The sequence below is a fragment of the Haliotis rufescens genome, unplaced genomic scaffold (genome assembly GCF_023055435.1).
Source record: "Haliotis rufescens isolate VD_foot unplaced genomic scaffold, xgHalRufe1.0.p SCAF_59, whole genome shotgun sequence".
NCBI classification, from domain to species: domain Eukaryota; kingdom Metazoa; phylum Mollusca; class Gastropoda; order Lepetellida; family Haliotidae; genus Haliotis; species Haliotis rufescens.
Genome location: NW_025964323.1, coordinates 930,312 through 947,150, shown reverse-complemented (window position 1 = coordinate 947,150; position 16,839 = coordinate 930,312). Strand labels below are relative to the sequence as shown.

General features: G+C 39.6%; 2 protein-coding genes across 2 annotated transcripts; both read left to right on the top strand.

Moving 5' to 3' along the window:
* The first annotated feature begins 3,949 nt into the window (after positions 1 to 3,949).
* Positions 3,950 to 7,049, top strand: LOC124142784 (tubulin beta chain-like). The gene is made up of 4 exons (XM_046511442.2): positions 3,950 to 4,088; positions 4,974 to 5,082; positions 5,453 to 5,808; positions 6,184 to 7,049. The coding sequence occupies exons 1-4, from the start codon at positions 4,032 to 4,034 to the stop codon at positions 7,000 to 7,002; spliced, it is 1,341 nt and encodes a 446-aa protein (XP_046367398.1). The 5' UTR covers positions 3,950 to 4,031; the 3' UTR covers positions 7,003 to 7,049.
* A 6,142-nt stretch (positions 7,050 to 13,191) lies between these two features.
* LOC125371630 (tubulin beta chain-like) lies at positions 13,192 to 16,240 on the top strand. The gene is made up of 4 exons (XM_048385481.1): positions 13,192 to 13,321; positions 14,295 to 14,403; positions 14,789 to 15,144; positions 15,369 to 16,240. Exons 1-4 carry the CDS (start codon positions 13,265 to 13,267, stop codon positions 16,185 to 16,187), a joined length of 1,341 nt encoding a protein of 446 aa, XP_048241438.1. The 5' UTR covers positions 13,192 to 13,264; the 3' UTR covers positions 16,188 to 16,240.
* The last annotated feature ends 599 nt before the right edge of the window (positions 16,241 to 16,839 follow it).

The window sequence follows — 16,839 nt, the reverse complement described above, 5'->3', positions numbered from 1 at the left end:
CAGTAATCGGATAGTTTGTTTTGTTTATCGCCCCATTCAGCAGTATTCACAACAAGTTCAATAACATGGAAGTATGGACAGAAAAAACAAGGAGCCCTACTATTTGTCATAAGTAACCGTTTAGTCTTTATGTTGGTCCAGTACGCATTAGTGAATGTGAGTGAGTGAGTGAGTGAGTGAGTGAGTATGGTTTTACGCTGCTTTTAGCAATATTCCAGCATTATCACGGCGGGGGACACCAGAAATGGGCTTCACACATTGTACCCATGTCGGGAATCGAACCCGGATCTTCGGCGTGTCGAGCGAACGCTTTAACCACTAAGCTACCCGACCGCCCCTTGTGAATGTAAACTGCCGAGTAAAATAAATGTTTGGTGGTGGTTAATTTTAAAAATGAAACAAACAAGAAATGGTTGTTCAATGGGGAAGTGTTTGATACAAATATCACAGATGCCTTTTGGACGTTTTCAGCCTAGTAACATTTTGATAACGTCTGTAATAATTTGGTCAAATACAATTTTCAAGTGTCTACTTTCTTTTGCCCCGAGGTTTCGGTTATCCCAGATCATAAATAAAAATGAGAATGTTGTCTTTGTAATCATAATCGCCGCCATTTTGTACCGTTTTCACCATCGTCACCATCATCGCCATCAACGTCGCCATGTACATCTACTCGTGTGTTAGACAGTACCTAATAAGATTGTTTAAAACTTTCTATGTTGTATTATTGGACAGACTTTGCAGACATTCCTTGTTTAAGTATGTTGAACGTGCGTGTCGGTCAGGAAAGATCGGTGACCTTGTAGTCTAAGGCGGGGGCACGGGTGGCCCAGTCGTCTAAGGCGCCGCGATTCGCTGTGCAGAGTTGCTTCCCTGGGGCACGCCAGAAACCTATGATTGTGGGTTCCGGTTCACCCCGATTACGTATCTAGGTTTGTCAGCACCATACCCGTGCTCGTGGGTTCCTCCAAAGTGGTAAACGTCTGAGGCATGCATCACTTCGGGCTTTCCTCCCATATTAAGCTGACACGCCGCTATATAACAATTAATACTGTAAGACTGTGGCGTTAAAACCAACTCACTCACTAGTCTAAGGCAATGCAGTTCACATAGTTGCCCCCCTTAATGGTTGCAGGATCCGCTGTCATTTATCATCTGTTCAAACTCTAGATTTACTCCTATTATGACGCTTGTCTATCAGCACTACTTTCGTGCCCATGAGATTAAAACCAATATTTTCCCCCACAACAGTCTGACACACCAGAGGTTCAAGTACAATGCATGTGTGTGTGTCAAAACAAAATTAACTTTAACTATATCTATCCAATATTTTTTGGCATGAAACTAATAGGTCCTTTCAGGGCGTCCAGAGCCGTCTCCGGTCGTCCTGAACATTATCGAGTTATTCAAAGTTCGAGATAAACAGATCTAAGATATCAGACCGTAACGCCGAGTAGAAACATGTCGTTTTCATAACTTTACATCGTACTTCGGTCTCAAGATCAGTCTGAAGCAAGAGACTGTTTGTTTATAAGTGTAGTTTGAACAATATTGTATTTCCAAGAAATGAATAGTATTACCTATATTGCTCAACAAACAAAATACCTATTTGCAAACCTCTAAATACGCTTATAATCGAAACCATTTTCGAAACATCCTATAGACAATTATTTGATGTACATATGAAACATATTGTTGTTTAGCTCAAGTAAGGTAGCGCATTTTATAATACAAAACGTAATCGGTTCTCGATAAACATGTAGCATGTATAAGCTATAGCTACTAAAGCGATTTGTTTGGGTGAAATAATCATTGAAAGATTCAATAATAATTACATTTTTTTTGTCAAAAGTGAAATGTCGATACCTGAAAACAGACATTAAACAAAAGTATGAGATCGTGTTTATGTATTTTGTAAATCAATGTATGAAATTCTATTCGATGGATTTACAGCAAAATGTGAAAACGTCCCCGTGTGGATTCTGTATGAGAACAGATCCCAAATAACGTACATGAGTATGGATACTGGTCGTAAGAAGGGACTTAATGGATCGGGTGATATGGCTCAGGTGATATCACAAGACTCGGTATTGTGGCTAATTTCAGCGTGGCACGATGGTCAAAACAGCCATCCCTGATTTACCTTATCCAGACTCAGTTATTGACATGCAACAAAAACAAAACATCTCTTTACCTGTAGTAGACGCCAGTGTATAACGCGTGTATTTGTGTACAATTTACTAACTTAACACGTGTGTACATAGTCATTACCAACTCCAGATATAACAAAGTCGGATATGGCGAATAGTCTGCCTTCGTCAACTCAATTCTAATCCCAAAAGGAATAGCAATACGCTTATCGTTCCTCCGTATGATGAATTTGGGAGGTAACAAAGACCTTTTAGACGTCTTCGTTAGATCCAGACATGGCGTCTCAATACAACATAAATGTGAAAGTGGCTGCATGTGTCTAAAGTGTTCCTTCGTTACAAACCGATGTTAAATACAACACATATAATTAGTATTATATAATCGGTCTCCAACACCCATATGCTTGTCGAAAGATGCTCATAATGTCAGTCACTGGATTGGCCTGGGAAGACTCGATTATTCACAGACCGCTGTCATATTAATGGAATAATGCCGAGTGCGGCAAACGAACAAACAAATAAACCTTCAAAAATACTTCACTTATTGATATTGATTCTTGTATACCAATCCCTTTACATTTTACAAAAAAAGCCAAAAGGCAAATAGTGAATTTGAATTGTTTGTTCGTTCTATCGACCCTTCATTCTAACCCAAAATATTGAAGATATTAAATTTATTTTTGGTTCGACCATTGAACAAAGGGTTGAGAAGAAAGACCGTAAACTAGCTCATAACAATCCATGGCCTACATATAGGTCGACACCTACGACAAACACAAGTCACACGTTTGTCTTGATAAGCTCGTCACTGGCATCTAGTGAGTAGCGATCTGTCAACACATTGTTTATACAGCAATATCCGTTCAAGTTTAACGGCCAAATTGTCCATGCAAACGAACCCAGTGGGTCACTATAATGTGTCTTGTTGCTAATACTGCATAAACAACTCCATTTATCAGGTTTCAACAATTGACGAATGAATCAGGTGTTCAGAATCCACTTAAAGTTTAAGTCCCTTTAATGAGAGTTGACTGTGCTTTAAATATCTAACGACATCGCAGGAATTAGTAGCTTTTAATGCCTCGTAGGTTTGGAACACAATGGTAAGCATTTAAACCTCATTGCCCCAACGTAATCGGGACTATTGACATTATGTGGATTAGTTGATGTTTGAGTCAATCAGGGCGCGGGATATGAGATCATAATGCTGCATTCTGCTGTGATCTCACTAATATATCGCCTTAGACGACATATCCTGTTAAAGACATCCGAGCTAACGATGTACGTTTCAATGCACAAAAACAAACAAATTATGTTAGTGTAATGTAGGCAATCATGAATTATTATTATTATTATTATTATTATTATTATTATTTTATGTTGCACAAACTGGTGTTGAAGTAGCATTGGCTTGGCTATTTCATCTGACTAATTTTCGGACGCCTAAGAAACTGTCGTAGTTTTTCTCTCTAATCACATGAAAAAATGTAAAGCATCTCATTCGCACATAAAAGACAACTTTCTCTTGAAACAAGCCATCATCTGAGTATTTACAATTTCTGTGTGATGCTACACCCCCACGTTATAGAGCGAGTAATCGCGATAAACATGGCTGTCCGAAAACGTATGACGTCCGAAAACCTATGATCCAACGATAGTAGATTATCTCAAGCTGTTGGTGGGGATTAGCATTAACGATTCGCTAATCTGCAGTAAGATGTGAGCCTTGTTGCCAGACAACGCATGCAACACATTAGGCAGAACCTATATAAGTCAAAGTCTTGTTCTGTCAAGGATCAAGTCAACATTTGCTCAAATAAGTGAAAGGACATTTCCAACACACAACTTTATACCGTCTCCCTCCTTCTTCCAACATTCAACATGCGTGAGATCGTCCACATGCAAGCTGGCCAGTGCGGCAACCAGATCGGAGCTAAGGTGGGTTTGTTGTGGAAGGATTCTCAATGTCTGCACTAAGTATATGAACAAGCGTGTACGTGCTGTTTTGTAGGACTCCCACAAACATTCATCACGTATACACCAATAAACCACGTACATGCCCACAACACAATCTGAAACGCTTTACAAATAATTCATCCTGTGGCGAAATATTTGAAGAAGCCAAATGGTCTAAAGCTTCTTCATCCATTATTGCTGAATTGAATTCAAGGTACTTTCCTGCTTGGTAAGCTGCACAGTTATGATTTGGGAATTCCGCTGAGATAATTAAGTGTAAATATCAAAGTAAACTATTTCCGGACTGATATTGTAAGTATCCATAGTAGGGAATTGCAATTTGGCGTCAAATTTGAAATTGTCTTCCACATGTCTACGTAAAACATTTTGAAAGCGTCACGAACGCCTTGACTGCTGTAACCCTGATCAAACGGCTAATGAGCGCGATTCGTACGGTCCTCTTTGAAATTCAATCCTCGTAAACAATTCCTGTCAAAGCAGAGTGGGACACAAGGTAACGACGCTGTTTTTTTGCAGATATTTCATATAATTATAGAATGAATTATGTCGCGTGTACTCTTGTAATACGCTGTTATCCACTTTTTACAGTAATTTTGTTGATCAAACTACACCTTATTTGCAGAATACAACTTATTTGTGTTTGATCAAATAGTTATTTACATAAACAAACCACTGGAAATCAATTATCGCGCTAAAATGACACCGAAAGAACCGGAATAATATGAAGCAAAATACGTTTCAGGTGTTTCGATTGACGAAAATACGACACCCTCCGTTGATACATTTACCGTTCATTCATGTTGAGCGACGTTTTGCCATACTCCACGTTACTCTTCTTTTTTTTAGTTCTGGGAGGTGATCTCTGATGAGCACGGCATTGACCCCACCGGCACCTACCACGGTGACTCCGACCTGCAACTGGAGAGAATCAACGTCTACTACAACGAGGCAACAGGTGTGTATGTGTGTCTGTTTATTAAATTGTCTTCACTGACAGAACAACGTATCACCAATGCGCTCAAATACGATCAGCATGACAGGACGTTAATACTATGGGCAACGATGATAGCAAAAACATTACAACGTGCAGTTCCAAGTAATATCCCCAGAAAAGATGGACACAATTTTATGGATAACTACTTCTTTAATACTGTAAAAAAACGTCGCTATTTACAGTATTAAAGAAGTTTTTATCCATAAAATTGTGTCTACCTTGTCATCCGCCAACTTCTAAGTAATGCCTCTCAAACAAAATATACCCAGATCAAAGACATACACTGGTAGACAAACATTTGGATATTGACCTAAGCAAAATATTTTTCCAGGAGGCAAATATGTTCCCCGTGCTGTTCTCGTGGATCTGGAACCCGGAACAATGGACTCTGTCCGATCCGGTCCCTTCGGGCAAATCTTCCGTCCAGACAACTTTGTCTTCGGTCAGAGCGGTGCTGGCAACAACTGGGCCAAGGGACACTACACAGAGGGCGCCGAGCTGGTAGACTCCGTGTTGGATGTTGTCCGGAAGGAGGCAGAGAGCTGTGACTGTCTGCAAGGCTTCCAGCTGACCCACTCCCTGGGTGGCGGCACCGGGTCTGGCATGGGCACCCTCCTCATCAGCAAGATCAGGGAGGAGTACCCCGACAGGATCATGAACACCTTCTCCGTTGTGCCGTCACCAAAGGTATGTACAAAAGCTGCACACATAGACAATATGCCAAGATAGTAATGTACGTGTAGGTTTATCACGTCAGTCTGTTAAATGAGGCCAAGAAACCTCTTGCCATTAGCGGGGCGGTGGACTAAATGAATAGGGTGGTGACGCTTGATGATTTTGTTTATTGCGTTTGATCGCTCCTCGGCGGTGTGGGGGCGTTGCGCCCAATGTCAACCACTGATACCCGATTCCAGAGTCGATTTTATACAGGTCGTTTTAATATACATGTTTTTCGAATATTGATGACGCCGACCTTAAGCGACAAATAACAAAGAAGAAAACGTGCCCTGAACACCATCGGTGATGTGTCAATGTACAATGTCATGTTTTTCCTTTTTTCAGGTGTCGGACACAGTTGTTGAGCCATACAACGCCACCTTGTCTGTACATCAGCTCGTTGAGAACACTGACGAGTCCTACTGTATTGACAACGAGGCTCTCTACGACATCTGCTTCAGGACACTCAAGCTGACCACACCCACCTACGGTGACCTCAACCATCTAGTGTCCGCCACCATGTCCGGAGTAACAACATGTCTTCGTTTCCCCGGACAGTTGAATGCTGATCTCCGTAAATTGGCTGTCAACATGGTACCCTTCCCTCGTCTCCACTTCTTCATGCCCGGGTTCGCTCCACTCACATCCAGAGGAAGCCAGCAGTACCGTGCCCTGACTGTGCCCGAACTCACCCAGCAAATGTTCGATGCCAAGAACATGATGGCTGCCTGCGATCCCCGTCACGGTCGCTACCTGACCGTGGCTGCCATGTTCCGAGGTCGCATGTCCATGAAGGAGGTTGACGAACAGATGCTCAACGTCCAAAACAAAAACAGCAGCTACTTTGTCGAATGGATCCCCAACAACGTTAAAACGGCTGTCTGTGACATCCCACCACGTGGTCTCAAGATGTCGTCTACCTTCATTGGTAACAGCACAGCCATCCAGGAGATCTTCAAACGTATTTCCGAGCAATTCACAGCCATGTTCCGTCGCAAGGCTTTCCTTCACTGGTACACTGGCGAGGGTATGGATGAGATGGAGTTCACTGAGGCCGAATCCAACATGAACGACTTGGTGTCCGAATACCAGCAGTACCAGGACGCTACCGCCGAGGAAGAGGGAGAGTTTGACGAGGAAGAAGGAGAAGGCGAAGAAGCCTAGATCTGCAATGCATATATCTGTACACTCAGAATAAATCTGAACCCGATGAATATATTTCGTTTTGCTTTACGATACGAATAGTGCATATACAGTTGAGTTAAATATACCATATAGGAACAAGGAAAGAAGAAATGAGAGAAAACCCCTTTTAATGTGCTAGTAACTACGCACTTCACTGTCGAAGATACAACACGATACTCTAGCTGAGTAAAAAGAAAGCTTGACGAATCAGAAGAAGCTTTTTTGTGTATACTCAGAAATACATATTTGAACCGATCAAAAAATGAGTTTGTCTGGTTCATTTAAGGATAACTTTATATGTCATCAAAGCATATAACGACCTTGAAGGGAGTGATTGAATTGCATTTAGATGTAAATATAATCCGACAATGCCAGACAATATCCAGTCCCGACTCTCCGTCGAAACAGATTCCAATAGGCGTAAAAGGCAACATAGGGATAAAAATAATACGAATCGATTACAGATAATCAGTGATTATGCCCATTTTAAACAACATTCAAGCAGGGGAACACCAAATATTGTCTTCAGATATATCCTTACAGGGAATCGAACCCGGATCAGACATTTGACAACAAAGTATTTTTGTTTAAGTCAGTGATGATTCCATGTACTGATAGAAACAGAAGCATAGCAATTCCATTGTTTTTATAGGAACATCCGATTGCGATGAATTTTATAAGTTGTTAACTGATCTCGAGGTGCATATGGTGTGATGAAACTTGTGTGTGAGTCTATTTATCCCTAGGCGTCGGGCTTGGGGTACATACACGTAGGCTCACACACAGGGTACATCACACCAAATGCCCGAGGGATCGGTTGACAACGAATTTATAACATCGACATTCATTCATACAGATCCGTAATATATGTCCGCAGTTTCATTCGAGATATGCATATTGCCTACGATGTGTTCCGATTGATTTCTCAGCGGGGTACATGAGCACACTACATGGAAAGTAATTGTCCGATCCTTAACCAATCAGAAGTTAATATTTGAATGTAAAATGAGATAAAAATCTCTGTCCACTGCTGTCAGGAACAACATTCATTGTATGCATTCATTCACAGTGAGAATATTATCTTTTAAATCTTACCTTTTTGTGACGTTGTGAAGAAGACAAACACACGTAGAACAAATGATTAATTTGTTGTGATCTCATGCATATAATCGTGTTGTATTGAAAATATATCAATTGTCATGATAAATACAGACCATGCATGTGATGGTGTATACCTTTTCACTACCAAACACCAGGAGTGCAATGCCCTACATGCCATGGGCAACAATATGATGATACGGTCTGGTCATTTTTAAAAACAACAACAACTTTTGTTTACATTCAAGGACATTCTCTCCAAAGCCATTTATACATTCTACAGTTCCGTGTTGAAACAATGAAATTAGATGCTTCTTTTTGAACACACACACCTACATTGTATCTAAATGTGTAGGAATATCATAAATGTGCTAGATAATGAACATGGTACAGAATATGTATATCTACCATATATTTTCTTTACCATGTCCATTATTCAGCCTTTCTTGACAACGGTTGGATACATACCGAAACATGGTCATTACAGTACAATGAAGTCGTTGTTATCCACAAAGTCTACTTTGCGACCCATAACTTGTTTCAAACATATTACGGGTGTTTCCTTCAACTTCTGACAAATGCCTATCAAACAAAACTATGGGTCTGTCTGTGCCTGAACATTATTTTGATATTAAACAGGCACTGTAAGTGTGAAGCACAGCTTCTTCACCAGGCAACATAAATTTGGCTCGCCTTCTGGAAAGTAATCATGCAAGGCAAGGTTTAGTTCCACACAGCAGGTCACTTTTATGACATCAAACCTCTCAATGTGACGCAAAGGGTATGACATCAAAGTCGGCAAAACTTAAAGCTAAAACTTGCAATACACTCTTTTAGTCGATTTCTATAGTGTCTGCTGTCCACAATGCATTGTCACACATACTTTGAATATTGCTATTGTAGTATGTCTGACCCCGATTATGTTTCTAGGTTTGTCAGCACCATACCCGTGCTCGTGGGTTTCACCGAAGTGGTAAACGTCTGAGACCTGTATCACTTCGGGCTTTCCTTCCATATTAAGCTGACACGCCGTGATATAACTGGAATAATGTTAAAAGCGGCGTTAAACCCAACTCACTCACTCACTAGTATGTCTGAAGAAGAAGTGCCATTAAGAAAGTATAGTTTACGGTCAAGCAACGCCGCCCATTGTTTTAAATTATTTAAACATAAAATTTACTTTTCGAAATGAAACATAGTTATCAAAACAAAATAAATTAAAGATTACGCCAAATCAACTTAGAGCTTAGGCAAGCTGACTATACGCTCGATGTTTGCGTTAATGACCATTTGGCTCTCATTACCAAATCGCCGGCCATTCAATAATTATCCAATTGCAAGTAAGCGGAACAATCACAAATCACCTAGTGTTGATACTAATGTACATATTATACCTGAAAAGAGAACTGCATGCTTACTGTAGACAAACAACACTTAATAAGGTAAACCAAAGAGTCACGAAACAATGTTAACCAGCTCAATTATGCTATGTTTAAACAGTGCCTATTGTCCATGCTGTAATCCATGTAAAAATACTTATCATTATCTAATCGACTGTAACCTGTATATTGATTAAAACAAAGACAGATATTGTATGATAACATTCTTAATACATCTGATTAGTTCATACCAGTATATGTGCAATTTCTTTATATGGAATTGCAGGAAAAATAGTATTTCGCTGCATATTTTTCTGTCAAATACAAGACGATTCAAGAGACAGTTTGATGTATTTATCAATGTAAACTGTATTTGACTCATGCGTGTATAGATTTTACCCCTGCTGCCCATTAATTTCTTCTCTTCTTTGACTGTTTTCAACAATACTGAATTTGTATTACAATGGTAGAGATATGGTTGGAGAGGGTATTCGAAGACTAATCCCATTCCCATTTGTGAAGAAAATATGTTGAAAATACCAAAAGAAATTATATTATGATATAGTCGGAATAGTACAGTGGACTGTGCTTCAAGCAGAGATTTCTTTTCATTATGGAAAGGTTATTATGACTATTAATAATTACGAGTAAGCATGATGTGTTAGACAATAGAAGTGCACCCGTGAAGATCGGGGTTAAAATAGATCTCCGGCAATCCATGCTTGTCGAGAGGCGACTAACGGGATCGGTTTGTCAGGCTCGCTGACTTGGTTGATGCATGTCAAGGTATCCGAACTGGGATCGGGTTGTCAGGCTCGCTGACTTGGTTGATGCATGTCAAGGTATCCGAACTGCGTAGATAGCTGCTCATGATGTCAAACACTGGATTGTCTGATCCAGACTCGATTATTAACAGACCGCTGTCATATAGCTGGAACATTGCTGAGTGCGGCGTTAAACAAAAAAAACAAACAAAACTCAATAGGATTAAAAATACAGTTTGACATTCGCTTATGTTCCTTCAACGTGCAAGTATCTGAAATAACTCTTGTTCAGCTTAAGTCTACTTGATACAGAAATAATATAATGACTAACGTACAGTCAAAGTGGCATAAGTGACTGCGCATGTATGTGTGTGTAACCAAATTGGAACTCCATGCACACCAATGTCGACTACAACCAGATTGATATTAAGACCTAAATCCGTCTCTATATATTAAGTTGGATCAATGTTTGTAAGAGGCTTATCTCATAATGTGAAGAATAATACTATTGAGCATGCAGTCAAATACGGGTGTGCCTGGTCCAGCCTCATTCGAATATTTACAGGTTGTTGTGATATGGCTCTAAGCTTGCTGACTGGTGTAAAACAATATTCTCTGAATCATAATATTGCACAAATAGAAATGACGTTCGTAATTGTAAGTTAGAAGTACAGGGTGCAAGGAATGAAAATGGAATATGTGTAGTTTTGGAATGAAGTTGATGTTATCACATTTTAGTTGGGAATGAAACAACGTCGATACGTTGTAAAATATCAGCTGGTTATGACGCACCTTTTAAGATTTCTAGAAATATTTGATCGTCATATTGATCCCGTTTTTATGGTTACTCAATCAATCAAACCAACAAGCCTCCCAACCAACCACCAATCAACCAATCAGTTCTCCACAAAACCCATGATTCATCCACCTCAGTACAAGAGCTTACAATAATTAGACAAACACACATATTATGTATATGTATGTGTATACATGTATGATATCATTAGATATGTCAATCAAGGTGAAAGTTAATTACCTTTTTCTCAGTTAGTATTATTATCATACACTTTGACCTTTGTTTCATATTCTTTTAGTCGTGACGAGTTGAGAAGACATTTTAAGGTTGTTTACATTTGACCAAGTGAAGTTTGAGTATGATGTTATACTACTTCGTGTGAAAAGGCTTCACAACAAAATAAATAGTGAAATTCATCAGCAACAGAGAGCGGTTGTGCAAATTACATTATGTAGTTTCTCTTTGTTTTTCTTACGACGGGTATCAGGTGACGGTAACTTGTTCTATATTTCAAGGTTTGATAGAATATCGTTTCTGAAAAAAATATGTATATGTTGTAATGGATACCATTTGTTTTTTTTACAATAGAACTTGTTGAGATTTGGTAAAATAAATATTATCACACCTCAATGAAAACGAAAACTTTTTTAAAGTTTTAATGTTTACCACAATCCATTACCTTCAGAGTTTTAATGTTAACACGCACAATCAATTATCTTTCTGAGTTTGAATGTTAACACCCACAATTCATTACCCTTCCAAATTTAAATGTAAACACCTACAACCCATTACCCTTATGAGTTTATTGTTAACACACACAAACCATTGCCTTTCCAAATTTAAATGTTAACACCTACAATCCATTACCCTTCTGAGTTTATTGTTAACACTAACAACCCATTACCCTTCTGAGTTTATTGTTCACACCTACAATCCATTACCCTTCTGAGTTTATTGTTCACACCTACAATCCATTACCCTTCAGAGTTTATTGTTAACACCCGCAATCCATTACCCTTCTGAGTTTATTGTTCACATCTACAATCCATTACCCTTCTGAGTTTATTGTTAACACCTACAATCCATTACCCATCTGAGTTTATTGTTCACATCTACAATCCATTACCCTTCTGAGTTTATTGTTAACACCTACAATCCATTACCCTTCTGAGTTTATTGTTCACACCTACAATCCATTACCCTTCAGAGTTTATTGTTAACACCCGCAATCCATTACCCTTCTGAGTTTATTGTTCACATCTACAATCCATTACCCTTCTGAGTTTATTGTTGACACCTACAATCCATTACCCCTCTGAGTTTATTGTTCACATCTACAATCCATTACCCTTCTGAGTTTATTGTTTACACCTACAATCCATTACCATTCAGAGTTTATTGTTCACACCTACAATCCATTACCCTTCAGAGTTTATTGTTAACACCCGCAATCCATTACCCTTCTGAGTTTATTGTTCACACCTACAATCCATTACCCTTCTGAGTTTATTGTTAACACCCGCAAATCATTACCCTTCTGAGTTTATTGTTCACACCTACAATCCATTACCCTTCTGAGTTTATTGTTCACACCTACAATCCATTACCCTTCAAAATTTTAATGTCAGCACCTACAACCCATTACCATTCTACTTTTTAATGTTTGATAATTAGGCAATTTAGTATTATGAGACTTGGTTAGTTTACAATTTTGACCTTGTATTTATATGTTATTAATAAGTATATTGATTGACATGTATATTCAAAAGTCATTAACCTAGCGTTTTGATTTTGCAACATAATATTTGCAAAACCGCAAAGTTCTATATAAACAGAAATAGAGGCAATAGTGGTGATATGGATAGATGGGCAAGTGGAGACAGAGTGCGATATGGGGTAACCAACCTGGGTGCAAATAATTATATTCCTTTCTTGAGAAATAATAAGAGTACAAGTATAGTCATCGTGAAAATAATCATTTACGGCTTCTGTGGTTAATAAGAGGATTATCGACTAATGACTGGGATTAACTTTGTTTGTAGTTACATGCAGGGAAACCGTCAGCCAATCAGGAACAAGAACACAACACGAGGATTACATATAAACAGCCTCTGCCTTGTTATGGTCAATTACAACTCAAGTATTAAGCTTGGATTCAACAGCAATAGCGCTTTACGCTTCCCTTCCTTCCTCCAACATTCAACATGCGTGAGATCGTCCATATGCAAGCTGGCCAGTGCGGCAACCAGATTGGTGCTAAGGTGAGTGAATTTTCAGTTTACGCACTCAGTAAAATACGGTTATAACGAACTCATGGGGACTACTAATTTTAGTACATTATAACCGTAGTTCGTTTTAAACCAAAACATACAAATCAAAACTATTTCTCGGTTTGATGAAATATGTAAGGGAACTGAAATCAACAAACAACACATAAACAACATAATATTTTGAAAAGTATCCCAATTGTTTTTATTTCAAAATATCCCAATAATTCAAACACAAAAATATCGTATATAATCCGCGAACACTTACTATCGATTTTACTGAGGCCCGACGGTTAAGGTAAAGGAGTTGTTTGCCAGAGTGGTGACAGTGTACTAAATTATTTCTTATCTCTGGGATGCAAAGACGTCACCAACTCCGCGCCCCACGCCCAACCCCACCCACAAAAAAACCAACAACAACGAACAAAAACAAACAAACAAAAAACAACAACAAACAAAACAAACAACAAAAAAACAAAATCAGGTTGGTTTGACAAATGCATGAAAAAAACTATTTTAAACGACAATTACGAGCAGATGACAACCAAAATAATAATATTCAGGTCGCAATGCCGAAATATGTCTTTTGTCAGTACAGTAAAATACGGTTATAACGAACTCATGGGGACTACTAATTTTAGTACATTTTAACCGTAGTTCATTATAAACATATATACAGCATACCTACAGCAAATAGTCGGGACCATAAAAAGGATGTTCGTTATATCCGTCGGTTCGTTATAAGCGTGTTCGTTATAACCGTAGTTTACTGTAATGGTTATCATTCGTCGTGTGCTTGTATATATAATGTCCTAATTTCGAATCCCACTGAACTCGATCAATCAGCTGAAGGCACACACTGATACTTGTTTCATAATTTATCTATAATATTTATCTTTTATTGAATTCATAATTATCCATTTGGAAAATAATTAGATGAAACAATAATGCTTGTAATTAATTTCAGTTCTGGGAGGTGATCTCTGATGAGCACGGCATTGACCCCACCGGCACCTACCACGGTGACTCCGACCTGCAACTGGAGAGAATCAACGTCTACTACAACGAGGCTACAGGTGTGCATGATGTTTTAAATAAACTGCAGGGCAAAAGAAAGTATACACTCATGTTTTATGGTGGCTAAAGATGAATAATTTCGGAAAAAATGTTTTCAGATAAATGACACAGGAATGTCTATTTGAAACTAAAGTCACATTTGATGAGATGAATGCAATAACTGTAGGTGAAGTGAAATGGGGTTTAACGTCGCGTCCATGATTACTGCACTTATTTAGCGACGTCGTATCCAAGCTGACACTCTACCACTGGACCACGGAGGCGGTCGTCATACCTGGAAATACGTCATTTACATGTATATCTCAAACATCGGAAGTAACTATTCATAAAAAATGGAATAATGAACATCGAAACATATGGTGAACTCTTTTCATACTTTTCCAGGAGGCAAATATGTCCCCCGTGCTGTTCTCGTGGATCTGGAGCCCGGAACCATGGACTCTGTTCGATCCGGTCCCTTCGGGCAAATCTTCCGTCCAGACAACTTTGTCTTCGGTCAGAGCGGTGCTGGCAACAACTGGGCCAAGGGTCACTACACAGAGGGCGCCGAGCTGGTAGACTCCGTGTTGGATGTTGTCCGGAAGGAGGCGGAGAGCTGTGACTGTCTGCAGGGCTTCCAGCTGACCCACTCCCTGGGTGGCGGCACCGGGTCTGGCATGGGCACCCTCCTCATCAGCAAGATCAGGGAGGAGTACCCCGACAGGATCATGAACACCTTCTCCGTTGTGCCATCACCAAAGGTATGACATGGAACTTGAATAAACAAGTTTGATTTCTATATTGTTAACAACTGACTTTTTCTAACTCAAAGTCATCATTACCATTTAGTACATGTCAAGAAAAGATCCCAAAATTGTTTTAAAAGATATATCGAGATAATTCAGTTTCAACATGACAAGGTTTTGGCGTTTCCTAAACACCATGTCCAATATATCTAATAATGTGATGTTTTCTTTCTGACCAGGTGTCGGACACAGTTGTTGAGCCATACAACGCGACCTTGTCTGTACATCAGCTCGTTGAGAACACTGACGAGTCCTATTGTATTGACAACGAGGCTCTCTACGACATCTGCTTCAGGACACTGAAGCTGACCACACCCACCTACGGTGACCTCAACCATCTGGTGTCCGCCACCATGTCTGGAGTAACAACATGTCTTCGATTCCCTGGTCAGTTGAATGCCGATCTCCGTAAATTGGCTGTCAACATGGTGCCCTTCCCTCGTCTCCACTTCTTCATGCCCGGGTTCGCTCCACTCACATCCAGAGGAAGCCAGCAGTACCGTGCCCTGACTGTTCCTGAACTCACCCAGCAGATGTTTGATGCCAAGAACATGATGGCTGCCTGTGATCCCCGTCACGGCCGCTACCTGACCGTGGCTACCATGTTCCGAGGTCGCATGTCCATGAAGGAGGTTGATGAACAGATGCTCAACGTCCAAAACAAGAACAGCAGCTACTTTGTCGAATGGATCCCCAACAACGTTAAAACCGCCGTCTGTGACATCCCACCACGTGGTCTCAAGATGTCGTCTACCTTCATTGGTAACAGCACAGCCATCCAGGAGATCTTCAAACGTATTTCCGAGCAGTTCACAGCCATGTTCCGTCGCAAGGCTTTCCTTCACTGGTACACTGGCGAGGGTATGGATGAGATGGAATTCACTGAGGCCGAATCCAACATGAACGATTTGGTGTCCGAATACCAGCAGTACCAGGACGCTACAGCCGAGGAAGAGGGAGAGTTTGACGAGGAAGAAGGAGAAGGAGAAGAAGCTTAAACACATTTTCCTTTTCTCTGTACAATCAGAAATAAATCTGAACCGATCAAAAATGTTTTATCTTTCACAATTATATATAATTATGTTAATAACATAATAGTTTTTTTTAAATATATAGAGATTATTATATCAGCACGTGTGTCATACTGATTTTCCGAAATGAGAGTCAGCATGCTTGTATTTCCCGAGCGAAAGCATGATGCACGAATTTATTCACGAGTTTCGTGAAATCAGTATGACTCACATGTGAGTATGATATTTTCTTTATTTCCCATTATTTTGCAATCCCCGTTTAGACACTAATCACGACCGCCGCTTTAGAAAACCACCATTGTCAAAATTGAATGACGTCAACATGATTTGAACAATACACATGTACGCGTAAAGTAATTTACATACATGGTCATTTCTAACCCTATTGGCATTAAAATTATAAACAACATAAGAAAATATTCTGCTTTAGATATAAACTGCATGTATGGCAACAGAGCTGCCTCATCGTTTTTTGGAATGCAGAAGGCTTTGAGCGATATCGCTGACAAAGTTGACTATACAAAGCTCTTATCTCCAGTGATTGCACAAAGTAATACTTTTATTATAAAATGGGTATATCGATTATCCAATATGGTTATCCAAATAGCCAAGTCCCTTC